General features: G+C 42.7%; 1 protein-coding gene across 1 annotated transcript in view; it reads right to left on the bottom strand.

Moving 5' to 3' along the window:
• Nucleotides 1–15,175, bottom strand: part of LOC122560427 (uncharacterized) — a 217,752-nt gene that overhangs the window by 161,882 nt on the left and 40,695 nt on the right. The window contains exons 20-26 of the mRNA XM_087998070.1: nt 14,494–14,612; nt 14,192–14,353; nt 12,574–12,782; nt 9,122–9,225; nt 3,819–3,946; nt 2,873–3,037; nt 1,202–1,410 (exon numbers count right to left, since the gene is read on the bottom strand). Coding sequence (XP_087854196.1) covers nt 1,202–1,410; nt 2,873–3,037; nt 3,819–3,946; nt 9,122–9,225; nt 12,574–12,782; nt 14,192–14,353; nt 14,494–14,612 — 1,096 coding nt within the window. The remainder of the gene's footprint in view (nt 1–1,201; nt 1,411–2,872; nt 3,038–3,818; nt 3,947–9,121; nt 9,226–12,573; nt 12,783–14,191; nt 14,354–14,493; nt 14,613–15,175) is intronic.

Here is a 15,175-nt window from a genome sequence, read left to right on the forward strand (position 1 = left end):
ACTGAGGAGAATCCTTGACCCTCCTGTTTATATTTTTTTTTTTACAGACTCAGTTCCCTAAACTGAGGAGACTCTAAATCTCTTTGGTTATATATATATTTTTAGGAGATTCTAAATCCCCTGTTTATATTTTTTTAAATATTTTCCCCTACACTACTGCCTAACAGTAGTAGTGCTTATATTTTCCCCAGCATCTATGATGTGTGTGTGCAGGACCCAACTGTTTTTTTTTCTTCCTTTTTTTTAAGAGCCAGATCTCAGAAGATCTGACATGCCTTTATTTTTTTTTAAATTTACCCCCACACTACCGCCTAACTGCGGTAGTGCTTATTTTTTTCCCCAGCACCCATGCTGTGTGTGTGCAGGTTCCTCCTGTTTATTTTTTAATTTTTTTTTTCTCTTTCTTTTTTTGAAGGGGAGGGCAGGGAGGGAAGGGGAGGGGGAAATAATGCACTTCATTAATCCCCTGATTTTTTTTTTGCTTATTTTTTTTCCCCAGCACCCATGCTGTGTATGCAGGTTCCTCCTGTTTATATCTGTCAGTCAGGGCTCCCTGATTGGCCCAGGTTAACAGTCTCAATTAGGGAACTCATACTCAATGATATCCACATGGCCAAACTCATTCCAGTCACTACAATCACAAAGTAGTTGAATCCCAATTTGCAGAGACAAGGGTTGTGGTGAGGTCTTTAGCCTGCTGGACCCACTTTCCTCATTCCTGAAGAAGGGCTTATGCCCGAAACGTCGATTCTCCTGTTCCTTGGATGCTGCCTGACCTGCTGCGCTTTTCCAGCAACATATTTTCAGCTCTGATCTCCAGCATCTGCAGTCCTCACTTTCTCCTCGGAGGTCTTTCACAATGACAATGAACTGAGTCTTTTCCATTGTGCCACATTAATGCTATGACTCTGTGTTAATATTTAATTCCACATGAGCTCAGGATCATGCCATAAAGTGTTTTTGCTATGTGAAAGGTGCAAATTCTTTCTTTCTTTACTTCAATGATCTTTAAAAGCTTGACCACACAATCACACGAATGAAAACAATATCAGCTACACTGAGTACAAAATCAGAGGTATCACTTACTAACATAGTACAGCTGGGAATTGACACAAAGTCAAAATTTGAACGATATGAATCGCTTGCCATTAAAAATGGCCTTTGACATGAAATCACTACAAAACAATAGGTATATACTCACATAGATTGGTAAGCTTTGCAGGTTATGTTGAAGGGAATGATGTCAAGCTCATTTTTTGTAATACTGGGCAGCAGAAGACATAATTTGGTCTGGAACCAGTCAATATAGTCGATGGTATTAAATGTTGGAAACTGTGGTTCCAGCAGCTTCATGATTCTGCTCAGCATTATGTGCTGCACTCTTGCATTTTCAATAACAGTAATGTTTATCTGAAATGAAGAGAATAATGCATGGACTTACACTTCTGTATCCTTTGAGAATTGCAGTGACGTTTCCACATGAAAAATAAGATGTATTGTCTCAAAATGTGTGGACCTTCCCATATACTCCCACCTTAATCATTAGAATGGCAGGAAAATAGTCAAAGATCTCTATTAATATGCCCCTATTCAATACAGCATCTATGACATCCCTTGGTGACAGAGCCTCAGCTGAGGTCTTCAATGGGACTTTAAGCCTAGGCACACTGGCTCAACCCAATAGTCATTAGAGAGTCCAGGCAAAATTCAAGTCTCAACTCCACAAAATAATTACTTTAATTTAAAACATTTTTACCAGCCAAGGAGTTGAAGTAAAATCTATCTGGAAAGCAGCCATATTCCCATTTCCCATCTTCCTCACCCACTTATACACTAATGTCTAACGTGGATGCAATAGGGGTGCCCTAGAGACATAGTATTTATTAGTGCCAACAAATGAAGGATCTACCCCGTTCTTGGGCATTTTGTCAAATCTAATGCTAAAGGTCCAGAGTGGGAACATCTTGGCACTAATTCAGAGGTACTGAACGTGGGCACACAAAATACTGAATAGTGTGGACCATGGAAGTGAGATCTGGCAGCTCATTATGCCCAAATTAGAGAGTGGCACCATGGTAAGTTTCCTAGCCTTGGCACCTCAACAGAAAGGAGAGGAACACGGCAGAGTGTGATTGCTCGAGTGACCAGCATTGCTGGTACTTTTGGTGCAAACTGCAAGAGCTGGTTAAAAATGTTAATTTTTTACTGGTGCCTATTTAACATGTGCTCTCAGTTAAACCACAAAGAGGATGAAATTGCTCTTGGACAATGATAACAAATAAGAATAATAATGCATCTCTTTACATTCCCAATTTGATTTTGTTTCCATTGCTCCCAATAGGAATTACAGTCCATGACCACTCATTTTGTACCTCTGTCAATTTTGGTCTCAAGGTCCATTCTGTATATGATGAAGTTGAACATAAAAAAATTATGTTGTGGAGGTGCCGGTGTTGGACTAGGGTGAGCAAAGTTCAAAATCACACAACATCAGGTTACAGGCCAACGGTTTATTTGGAAGCACTAGCTTTCGGAGCGCTGCTCCTTCATTAGGTGGTTGTCATAACCACTTAATGAAGGATCAGTTCTCTGAAAGCTAGTGCTTCTAAATAAACCTGTTCGACTATAACCTGGTATTGTGTGATTTTTAACATAAAAAAGTTAAGTTGACAAGTATTACATGATAGAATCATACAAGATCATTTCCACCTTCACAGCCAGTTGCAGACCCAGTACAATTTTCAACTTGTAGAAGCTCACTGAGAGAAAATCAAGCAAGGTCTGTCACTGCAGGCCAAACGTCCCATTTAATCACTGCCCAGAGGGTGAAGATGGGAATAATGCACATGGACACTCAAATAATCTATCTCACCTCTTCGGCTTCTCGATTAAATTGAGTCATGTATTTGTTCAAGTCACTGAAGCGTCTGCTTGCTAGGGTATTGAGTATCTGGTTGATTTTCTCCGTGTCATTCAATGCAGAGGCGAGAGTCAGTTCAGCAAGTTGCTGTGGGCTGAGCAAGTCCAAAACTTCAAACTGAACCAAAAAAAAAGTGCACAAGTTAAGTATTGTTATATCGAAGAGCCGCAAAAGTACAATAAACAGAAAGAGTTTATTGTTGGAGACCAGTGGTAGGAGTTTTACCTTGATTTGAGTATGGGAATAGATGCCATCAGCTACAGAACTCCTGGTTAGCACCATGTCATTCCCCCATGACATTTTTGGGAGACTCAGATCATATATCAGCCAGAGAAGCTTGTTAACGTGTTTAAAAGATCAACTAAAGCCAGTGAGCCAAATACAAACAACATTCAGACACTCCACGATGTGGGAAAACACAGTCCCTTCCTGGTGGTGCACTTTGGGAGGAATGGGGGCAATGCCCCAGGATGATTCCAAGATTCGCCCTTTCTCACCTACCTAACCAGAAGCCAGGTCGGCGGATTTTCTACAACCTTGGTCCATAAACTAGTCATTTTTCCATTCAAATCTTTTGAGTCGGTGTTCCAAATTGAAGGCATTTTCCCCTATCACCCTAACCTGCGAGAGAAGCTGCTGCTTCCTCAGCACTGGAAGACCTCCCATTGGCCCTCCATTTAACAGTCCACCCACCCTTCATAGTTGGAGGGTAAGATGGTCTTCTGACCACTAGTGGGCCAATCCAGGCAGAAACAAGTCAGATCACCGGTCCCACACAGTGCAGAATCAGTACTGCATTTAAGCCCAGTGTTGTTGGGCTCCCAACTGAAAGACTGCCCCAGAAATCAGTCTCTGAAGAGGTGAGTGTAAAAGAGATGCCACAGTTTCAATCACTTACACCAGAGAAGTCCTTGTTTAGTATTATGAAGTCCCTGTATTTAAATTGTGCCATGAATTGGAAGAAGTTCTTTATTATCCATTCACGGGTTCCATTGGTGTTATCAACACAGGCAATACCCAGGGAACCTGCAGGAGAAACACTGATGTTGTCAGCTACTTGGTTTCATTGCACAAGTTATTTATAAATCATAAGACAATAACGCTGCACTTTATTTTATATGAATACTTTAAGTTCTGCATCACTCTATATTATACCCTTGTGTAAAATAGACGTGACTTTTCTTCTGTTGAAACTTTATTGCTGGAACAGCACAGCAGGTCAGGCAGCATCCAGGGAACAGGAGATTCGACGGTTCGGGCACAGGCCCTTCTTCAGGCATTCCTGAAGAAGGGCCTGTGCCCGAAACGTCGAATCTCCTGTTCCCTGGATGCTGCCTGACCTGCTGTGCTGTTCCAGCAATAAAGTTTCAACTTTGATCTCCAGCATCTGCAGACCTCACTTTCTCCTCGTGACTTTTCTTCTGCCTTGCACATTGTTCATAATTCTTCAATGATAGCAGAAAGTTTCCAACTGAGAGAAAATGAGATTAGCTACTCGGTGTTACTGGGCAGTTTACCTTTAACTATGGGACCAGAGCTGTGTTTCGAGCTGCAGTCATTCAGCTCGTAAGGAATAAAGATGATTTTCATGCTCCCCAACCTCACCACACACACACACATACACACATACGCTTACATGCACATGCACACACACAGACACACATGCGCACATGTAGACAGACACACACACACAAAATGGAGTAAAACTTTCAATGCAGTTAGTGGGGCAACAGTGTCACAATTCATGATCTGCACACAACAAAGTGGCTTTTCATGCTGTTTCTCTCTGCTACATGGGCCTGCAGCCTCTGTGCTCTACAGATATGTTTCTGAGCCTGCTCTTCTTACAGATTACTGTGAAAGGAAAGCTGTATAATGGATCCAGTCACTTCTGCAAAATCAACTTAGAAGACTCCAAAACCACAATGGCACAGCATGAAAGGAAAAGCACTCTCAAGTTCAACAAAGTTGATGTGGAAGCTCTCGTGAACAAAGTGAAGTCCAGCAGAGATATTGTGTTGCCCTGGTTCAGTGGGAAGAGGTAGACGGAACACATTGCCGGGGCCAATCTTGATGGGGGTCTAAATGATCTTACAGAAATGAGAGGTGAAGGAAAGGATCTTTAAATCATCCGCTACATCATCAGTCTGTCACTTTGCTCAACATACTTCACCATCACTCCCACCTCCCATTCATATCCTGCACTTGTTAAAAAATGTGACACTAGACAAGCACAGCAGGTCAGGCCGCATCTGAGGTGAAGGAGACTCAATGTTTCAGGCATAAGCTCTTCACCAGGAAGAAACTCATGCTCTCTCACCCTCCATTCCTGATAAAGGGCTTATGTCTGAAATATCGACACTCCTGCTCCTCGGAAGCTGCCTGACCTGCTGAGCTTTTCCACTGTGACTCTCCAGCATCTGCAGTGCTCACTTTCTCCTATATACTGCAGCTGACCAACACACCTTGTAATGCTCTCAGCATCACCTCTACCTGTCACTCCAGAGCTCTCCAGCTGTTTAACTTTGGCTGGCACATAAACTAAATACACTACCACACAGCACTGACACGTCTTCCCTCTCTCTTCTTGGAGAATAATGGAGCACACAATGACCAGACGACCCCAAGAATGGAAGTGGGGAGCACCAAACCCTCATTCCTCTTAGGATCCCGCACCCACAGGTGACACTGCCCTGGCATGTGTTGCCAGAAAGAATAACATTAACTGACTGCTTTATGCCCTTTTCTGAACTCCCTTCTCCCCCTATTCTAAGAGGTGTTACAGTGAAAGCTTCAGGCATTATAACAATAACATTTCCTGCTTTCCTCTCCCACTCTCTTTTCCCGGAACCTAAGGCTCCAGCTCTCCATGAATATTTTCATATTCTCAGGGCCTGTTCCCAACTCTATGGGACGATCACATAGTCTAATATTTGAAGGTACTCCACTGACCTTACAGGCTAGAGTAGAACTGTGGCCTGCAGCTGATGCGTAACCAAGCACAAGTGGGTTGCAGCCAGGCCAGCAGATGGAGAGCTTGTGTGGGGCACAACAACCCATGATGGATTTGCTAATCACTGTCTCAGCTGCTACTTAGCACAGACAGAGTCCTCCTGATCTTTTCTGTATTTGCTCACAGCATGTAGACATAATTTCTTGCCTATCCTAAATTGCCCTGAAGGAGGTAGTAGTGAGCTGCCTTATTTAACCATCTCAGACCTTGCCATGAGATACAGACTCCCTAGTGATTGAAACAATGACTCATTGACTCTGAGATCCTTTAGATTAGATTCCCTACAGTGTGGAAACTGGCCCTTCAACCCAACAAGTCCACACCAGCCCGCCGAAGAGTAACCCACCCAGACCCATTTCCTTCTGACTAATGCACCTAACACTATGGGCAATTGAGCATGGCCAATTCACCCAACCTGCACATCTTTGTGACTGTGGGAGGAAACTGGAGCCCCCGCAGGAAATCCACGCAGACAGGGGGAGAATGTGCAAACTCCACACAGTCACCCAAGGTTGGAATCGAACCTGGGACCCCAGTGCTGTGAGGCAGCAGTGCTAACCACTGAGCCACCGTGCCACTCCTAATGGGGGCTTGACTGGGGCTGTTAACCTGGGCCGATCAGGGAACCCTGGCTGACAGATATAAACAGGAGATTCAGAATCTCCTTTTTGCAGGGACTAGCTCTGAGCAGGCTGGTCACAGCCTATGCACAGTGCACAGGTAAATGAAGGGTGACTTAGTGACTGGATACCAACTCCACACAATGAAGGGATGGCCATAAATCTCCAAGTCAGGATGGTGTGTGGTTTGGGGGGAGCTTGTGATGACGAATCACACTTGTGTGAGTTGTAATGCAGCACACGTCAGGAGATCCATGCTTCCCAGGCAGGGTCGGATTGCTGCCATTGTGGTGACAATTTCAAAACACAATAGTGGCATGCATGCTCTTACCACCGTCTGTTAATGTGTATTTCAACCCACTGTGAAGTTGGATGAGGACTTCAGGAGTTGCAGTGACTCTTTGCTGGATGAATCTGCTCATGTCTCTTGAATTACAGGATCCATCATTTTAGCAATGCCCCTCTGCCACTGATGTTTCTGCCATGTCAGCTGTGCCCCTCTGCCACCACCTATGCCAAGGTGAATACTGGGCCTTCATGGCCTAGAGCCAACAGTGGCATCTTTTGAAGTCTCTCATAGAACAGGCATTAAGTATGAATGAGCTTTGGTGTTTGTAAAATTGGATGCTTTCTTCCATATAAAGGTAGTGTGAAACCTTTTGATGGTGGATTTAATTGCTCAAAGTTGCCATTCTCCAATTCCACTGCTTCCTCTCAGACTCCTCACAGAGCTTCCCTTCTGAGTTTCCTCTATCTCATTTGCAAACCGAGAGGCCCTACAACAACTGCTCCCAGACCTGGATCAGTCTTTGACCTTCCTTGGCTACATTAAAAGCAAATAAGTTCTTCTAAGAAAATATTTTAAAAATCACCTCCCCTGCAAATTGTGGGATGGTCCTTTAGTGAACGCAGGCTCAGGTTATATCTTGCAACTGCACACCTGAGATCTTTGCTGACTGATGCACAGGATTATCCTCATGTTGCCCATGTTTCTAACCCTCCCACAGCACCAAAACGCTTTGCTGTGTAACATCAGGACTGCATCCATTCAAGATTTTGCAATGCACCCAGTGGATGTCACAGTGGCTCAGTGGTTAGCACTTCTGCCTCACAGAACCAGGGATTCAATTCCACCCTTGGGTGGCTGTCTGTGTGGAGTTTGCAGGATCTCCCTGTGTCTGATGTGTTTCCTCTAGGTGCTCCAGTTTCCTCCCACAGCCCAAAGATGTGCAGGTTAGTTGGATTGGCATGTAAATTGCCCATAGTGTCCAGGGATGTGTAAGTTACGTGGATTAGCTACGGGAGGTGCAGGGTTGCAGGGGTAGGGTGGGATGCTCTTTGGAGGGTCAGTGTGGATTTGTTGGGCCGAATGGCCTGTTTCCACACCATAGGGATTCTATGGTACTTATACTAGACAAGTAATCCAGAAGTGAAAAATGTGGCGCTGGAAAAACATAGCAGGTCAGGCAGCATCCAAGGAGCAGGAGAGTTGACGTTTCAGACATAAGCCCTTCTTCCAGTAAAGTCCTGAGGACGTGGGTCTGAATCCCACCACCACAGCAGGTGGACAAATTTGAGTGTGTTCAATTAAAAATAAAGTCTGGAACATAAAGCTAGCGTCAGTGATGGTGTCATAAAACTATCATTGTTTGACTTAAAAACCCATCTGATTCACTGATGTCCTTTCAGGAAACAAATCTGCCATTTTACTTGGTCTGGTCTACATCTGACTGCAGGTCCACAGCAATGACTGATTCTGACACGGTCCAGCAAGCCTTTCATTTCAACGGCAACGGGGGGATGGCAACAATTGTTTGCCATTCGAGTGACACCCACACCCCATGGAAGAACAAAGAAAACAAAATGTCCCACACCTTCAGAGGTCACAAATCACCTTCATTTCTTACAGCAATTATTAAAATGTACCAGTTCCGCATTCCTATCTCATGACAGCTTATTCTGCTAGAAATGAGGGTGAATTGAAAGCTTCTAATCCCCAGTTAATACAGAAACAGGAATGTCTCATCTCCATACTTTGCCCTAATTTGGCTTGTGCTGGAAAGCTTTGTGCAACCCAATTATTAGGCTTTTTGGATTATGCAACTGATTGGGTGAATTACTAAAACCTAGGACTACATTAAGAAACCCTGGACATGCAGGATGACATACTTGGAGGCACAGACCTCTTGTACTGAGTCTCTGCACCCAAATGCTCCCTAGAGCACTCAGGAACTGAATATTTTCTGGTGTAACAATGAGGACAATGAGATACCTTGCAATGTAGAAGAAATCATCAATGCATCCTTCTAGCAGAGACATTTACCTTTAAATATTTTTACCATATCTTATTTTCCTGCAGTACTACAGTACCAAACACATCCATGAAATATCTCACAACATACTCTTGTGAAAATAGTGATGAAATATGGATTATTGATTTTAAAGATTCTATCATCTGATTTTAATATCTGAGACACTCATGTCCACAACATTACATCGAATGGAATGATGCCAAAAACTCTAGCAATTTATTTAATGTAGCATTTATTGGTATAATGAATACATTACCTGATAGACTGAGCTGGAAATTCAGAAACCTTTTACCAAAAGCATAGATTCCATGATTCTGTGACAGTGTAAAGTTTAGGTATAAATTATCCAGTCCTTTCAATCTAGAGAGACAAAAGCAAAAGATTTATGGTTCGAAGCTGAGAACAATATCTGTGTGTTTATCAGTCATCTATGTTTAGTGGCTTTTACAAGAGAGTCTCTCTCTGGTTTGGACCTGAGGCACACATCTCACTGCTGTCCTCTTTGTCACTCAGTCTGCAGAGCTGCTAGCTATAGAAGGACTAAAAGCAATTCATTTAACCCAGCAAAATGAATAATTCACATTCACAAAATCACTACAGTGCACAACCAGGCCATTCAGTCCATTATTTCCAGCCTCGCTCACTGTGAAGGCAGCTCAGTTCACACCAACTCTCCTGCCCTTTCCTCTTTGTCTTCCAACTTGTTTCATTTCAGGTTCTTATCTAATTATCCAATTTCAAAGCCACAATTGAGTTGATCTTCCCTCACACTCTCAAACAGTGCATCATTCAGTTTTAGTCTAATTAAGGCTCTCCAGAAGTAAGTAGCCAGGGATAATAGAAATGTTACTGTAACAAAACCACAGACAATGATACCACACTGTTTACACAAGCTATTTGCCTAATATAACCTTAAAGCATCGCCGGGAGTACAATTACATATTTATCCTTATTATCATAATAGTAGGATGCTTAAAACAGTCTGGTACACGTCATCAACAATTAAGTCGTGGAGAGGTTAAGAATATCAGTTTGTCCCTTTCTGTAGCTGTCTTTACCACAACATGTGCACCATCACACAGTGGCTAGTTTGGGCCTGTATATTTCTGGAGATTTCTCCTTCATGACCCTGTCTGAAATGGGCAGGCATACCATTAAAAATTAGAGAAAATATAGGTGCGAGGCCAATTGTGGGGTATGCAGAATGGAATTTCTTTCACTTGTTTTAGCAGGAACACTGTTGACCTCTTCTTACCCATATAATGGTAAGTGAAGGATCTGAGCATGGTTCCTAAGTGGATTTCCCTCCTGTCCACTCCTGGAGCCATCGTATTGTCAGTCTGTTGCAGGTGTCAAAAGGTAGGTTAAAGGAAAAGAATTAGCAGCTTCTTCTCTCTCCTGTCAAGCACCTAAAGTCATAGATTCATGCAGCATGGAAACAGACCTTTTGATGCAACCACTCCGTGCTGAACAGAATCCCAAACTAAACTAGTCTCACCTGCCTGCGCCTGGCCCCTATCCCTCCAAACCTTTCCTATTTGTGCATGAATCCAAATGTCTTTCAAATGTTGTAATTGTACCACATCCACCATTTCCTCAGGGATTTATTAATTAACCCTGCATAAAAGATTTGCCTCGTGTCTTTTTTAAAATCTCTCTCCTCTCATCTTAAAAATGTGCCCCCTAGTCTTAAACTTCACCATACTATCAACTCTATCTATACCTTTCATTATTTCATAAACCTCTGTCAGGTCACCTCTCAATCTCCTACACTCCACTGAAAAAATGTCCCAGTATCTCCAGCCTTTATAACTCAAGCCTTCCAACATCCTAGCAAATCTCTTCTGACCCCTCTCCAGCTTGAAAATATTGTTCCTGTGCCTGAGCGACTAAAACTGGACACAATATTCCAGCAGAGGCCTCACCAATGTCCTGTACAACCTCTGAATAACTCCGATATTCATAGGACTGAGCAATGAAGGCAAGCGTGCCAAATGCCTTTTTAGCCATTCTGTCCGTATGTTATGCAAACTTTAAAGAATTATGTACCTGCACTCCTATGTCACTCTGTTCTACAACACTACCCAAGGCATTACTGCTAATTGACTAAACCGTACCTTTGCTTCTTGCACCAAAATGCAACATCTCACATCTCTGGGGGCAGCCAAGCAGGAGGAGGCAAAAAAAAACTGTTATCCATGCCATAGCTCCTGTTCCCGTCACCTCCTGCACTGCAATTCTATTGGGCACAAGAGGGGTCAGAACAGCAGCACGCCAATCAATAGCCACTGAAAGGCCTCCTCTTGCTGTTGCTGGGATTTACCTTGAATTAGCCAGGGCTTTCACTGCTCTGACCACATTCCAGCAATGCCTTATTTATTGTCCGCCTATTTCCATCAGAAGACCTTCCAGGTCGTTTGCCATCTCCTCCTTTCTGTTTCTCCTTGTCCATCCCGGTCAACCACCCAGACTCCCTCACCCTCATGAGGTCTGCCATGCCCCAACTCAATTTGTTTCCAGCTCCTCAATGACCCCCCGTCAAAAACTATATATAATCAGAGTCACTGCTCCTCGTTAATGAGCTGACCGCTCTCAGAGATGGGGCATCCTTCTCAGATAGACACCAGTATCTCACCAGGTGGACTGAATGGCACCAGGGCCAGCTGTCTTGCATGGTGATAGTGATGGGAGGGGGGATACATAAGATCCAGCCCAAAATGTTCTAGCAACCTTTTGGTATTTAACACAGTGTAGTCAAAAGGGATATTTTATCCCTTTCAAGTGCCATCAGCATTCCCATTGTATCAATGTTGGAATTTACTGATATCATATGGTGGGTGGAGCCAGATTCAGAGGAAATCATGTCTTTCAGAATTGCCCCCTAAACATTGAGAATCCCTTAATGAACATTCTATCACATAAACACAAACGTTTCTTTGTTTAATTTCAAATGATATAATCTCACATTTACATTATGACTGCCAATATATCTGAGTGGATCAACAGATCCCAAGGTAGCCTAGTATCTTTAGCACCAAGCACACAATACATTGCCACATGGCCAGTTGTACAAAGGGCCGTATCACGTGCTGTCATATCCAACATGGCAAGCAGGCAACAAAGAGCTATTTGATGGCACAGCCTGCCTCCTCTGGAGGTTTCCAGAACATTCCAGCATAACTGTCTGTCCCAATATGGTGAAGGTGTACAGCCAAACCAGATGTTATTGGAAACAGATATCCCAAAATGCCATGTTTATCACTTCCAGGCTGTTCTAGTGCCAAAGCCTGATTTTGCCACTAAGATTCTTTCTGGACCCATAAACTGGATCAGGCCAGCTTTAGTGACTCTGCTGCTCAAAATACATGAGTCAATCCTCAAAGCAGAATTCTAATTATTTTATTCAACGCAAAGACAATGCGATCGATCTTGACCTGCATGACTGATATTAAATCAACATTGTGTTTCACTTCTCTGCTGAGCTTAGAGATTAGATCTGCCCAATGAATGGGTATGGAAGTCACATTTTGAGCAAATTAAAGGGCCTGATAGCTACCAGCTGCTGGCCAAGTCAGGGAGCTAGTTTGCTTTGGTTTTTATGGGGAGACCCTGCTCCCTGTGAAATTAAACTCAAAGTACAATTTACAGTTGCTCAAACTAAGAAGGATGCCTACCAACAAAGCCTGTATAATTTGAATATATACTCACATGGCTCGAAATGATTCACATGATATATTAGTGGGTATAGAGTCCAGTTCCTCGGCTGTGATACTGGGCAGCAGCAATTGTAATCTTTTCTGGAACCACTCAGCATAATCTGTGGTATTAAATCTGACAAACTGGGGTCCCAATAGTCGCATAATCCCATTCAGCAATGCGTCTCTCACTCCTGTTTGTTGAATAGATGTAATGTTCATCTGAAACAAAAGGATAAGTTGATTCATTGATTGCACAGTAACCATTTACATGAAAGTGAAATATACTGGAAATGGATGTTTATCTTCACTATTCAACCTATGAATCAAATCACACGCCTTTTATAATAAATTATTTTCATTCCATTTCATAAAGGTTGAACATTCTGCACTGCCAATTAATCTATAGGTGATAGACATGAAAATTTACATCCATAAGACAAAAATAAATATTCCACTTAGATATTTCTTAAATTGTACCAAAATCTATATCCACACAACTAAACATAGTTACAGGTTTTAATAATCACTTTTTCATTATTCCTGTTAATATTTACAAGTAGGCTAAGGAACAAGAACTTCTTTGTTATGATTAGAATCTCGACAGTGTGACAGCAGGCCATTCAGCCCATCGAATCCACAGCAACCCTCCAAACAGCATCCCACCGAAACCCAGCCCCCTAATCCATCTCTGTAACCCAACACCTACCATGATGAATCTGTCCAGCCTGCACAAACTTGGACTCTGCAGACAATTTAGCATGATCAATCCACCTAACCTGCAATTCTTTGGACTATGGGAGGATACCTGAGCACCCAGAGGAAACCCACGCCAGACACATGGATCCACGCCAGACACATGGAGAATGTGCAAACTTCACACAGACAGATGCCTAAGGCTGGAATCAAACCCTGATCCCTGGCACTGTGAGGCAGCAGTGCTAACCACTGAGCCACTATGCCACCCTATATCTGGGGTTTGTTTTGTGAGGTTAAGCGGGGGCATCAATATTTTTATTATTAACCAGAGGTCCTGTTATTGAAACATATTTCAGTTACCAACACAAACTAGAATAGATCATGAGTTTGGGTAATAATGTAAAGCAGGTAATAGCAATTTGGCAGCCCATTTTACATTCAGCTCATGTTTTTATTTTGTTGGCTTCAATAGGAAATGAAGAGAAATGTGGAAAAGGCTATCACCCACTTTATGCTATTGAACAGAGTCTAATCCTGTCCGACTTATCGTCACTGCTCATACTAACGCTGGTTAAAATGTAAAATGTTCCAGCACCTCATTCTACTAACTGTGATGGAACTCAATTCAGGGAAATGCACAGAGCACCAACTTCTGGATGGCACTGGTACCTTTGCTTAGGCTTCAATAAAATGCCATCAGTGATAGCATTACAAAACTCTAATAATTTCCATGACTTTCCTTGCCTATTATTTTGGTAAGCTTCTGAAAATAAATTTATTTGTGTGCAGATTAGAAAACTTCTGATCTTTTTCTTTCCCCGATTCAAATATTTATTGGTGCATAACAACTTAAATTTGAAAGTATAATAGAATCGTTTTGAAAGGTAACAAGAAAAACAAATGGACAAAGGACAGAAGGAGAAGTATCTTACCTGCCGTGTGTCCTCAATAAATTGGGTAATGTAGGCAATCAAATCTGTGAAGTTTTTGTTTCTGAGGATGTCAATGATCATATTGATGTCAGATGCATTATTCAGTGACTTCACGGTCAATCCAGAGAGCTGTGGTGTACTCAATAAGTCCAGTAGTTCAAACTACAGAAAGCAAAAACTGTTATTAAGTTTTAAAGTTCACAAAAACAATAAGAGCAGGGATTTCCAGACTTATGTTGGCATATGTTTCCAATGGTGCATCTGGAATCTGTATTATACATGGTGAAGGGTAAATTACTTACCACAGAAACGTTCTTGTTCAGATGTAGCAAGTCCGTGAAGGGAATCTGTGACTTGAACTTATAGAAGTTCTTCAGTAGCCAATCGCGGATTCCAGTTGTGTTAGAAGCACATGGCAAACCTATGGCATCAATAGAGCAAAGTTCATTATTGCTACCTGTTCCAATCCACATGAGGTAACTTCCTTACACAATTATCAAACAGTAATGGAACTTGTGATCTGTGATTACAATAGTCAGTGCTCACGTCACATCACAGTGCTCCAACTCGGCACCGCCCTCCTGACCTGACCATCTTCCTTCCCACTTCTCCATTCCACCCTCCTCTCCAAACTAATACCTTCCCCACCCCCTTCCACCCTCATCTACTTATCACATTCCTAGCTATATTCTCTCCAGCCCCATCCTCTCCCATTTGTCTCTCAGCCTCCCTGGCCCACAAGCCTCACTCCTGATGAAGGACTTATTCCCAAAATGTCAATTCTCCGGCTCTTCGGGTGCTACCTGACCTGCTATGCTTTTCCAGCACCACACGCTCGACTCTGATCTCCAGCATCTGCAGTCCGTACTTTCGCCTGCACATCATATATCACAGCATTACGTATTAATGTATTCCAACAGGGGAGCCAGTGAGCACCATACGCACTCACGATTCTACAGAATTCAATGCCATCTCATACTGAAG

The sequence above is a fragment of the Chiloscyllium plagiosum genome, unplaced genomic scaffold, assembly GCF_037043375.1.
Source record: "Chiloscyllium plagiosum isolate Xiang-an unplaced genomic scaffold, Cpla_swu_hap1 HiC_scaffold_20, whole genome shotgun sequence".
NCBI classification, from domain to species: Eukaryota; Metazoa; Chordata; class Chondrichthyes; order Orectolobiformes; family Hemiscylliidae; genus Chiloscyllium; species Chiloscyllium plagiosum.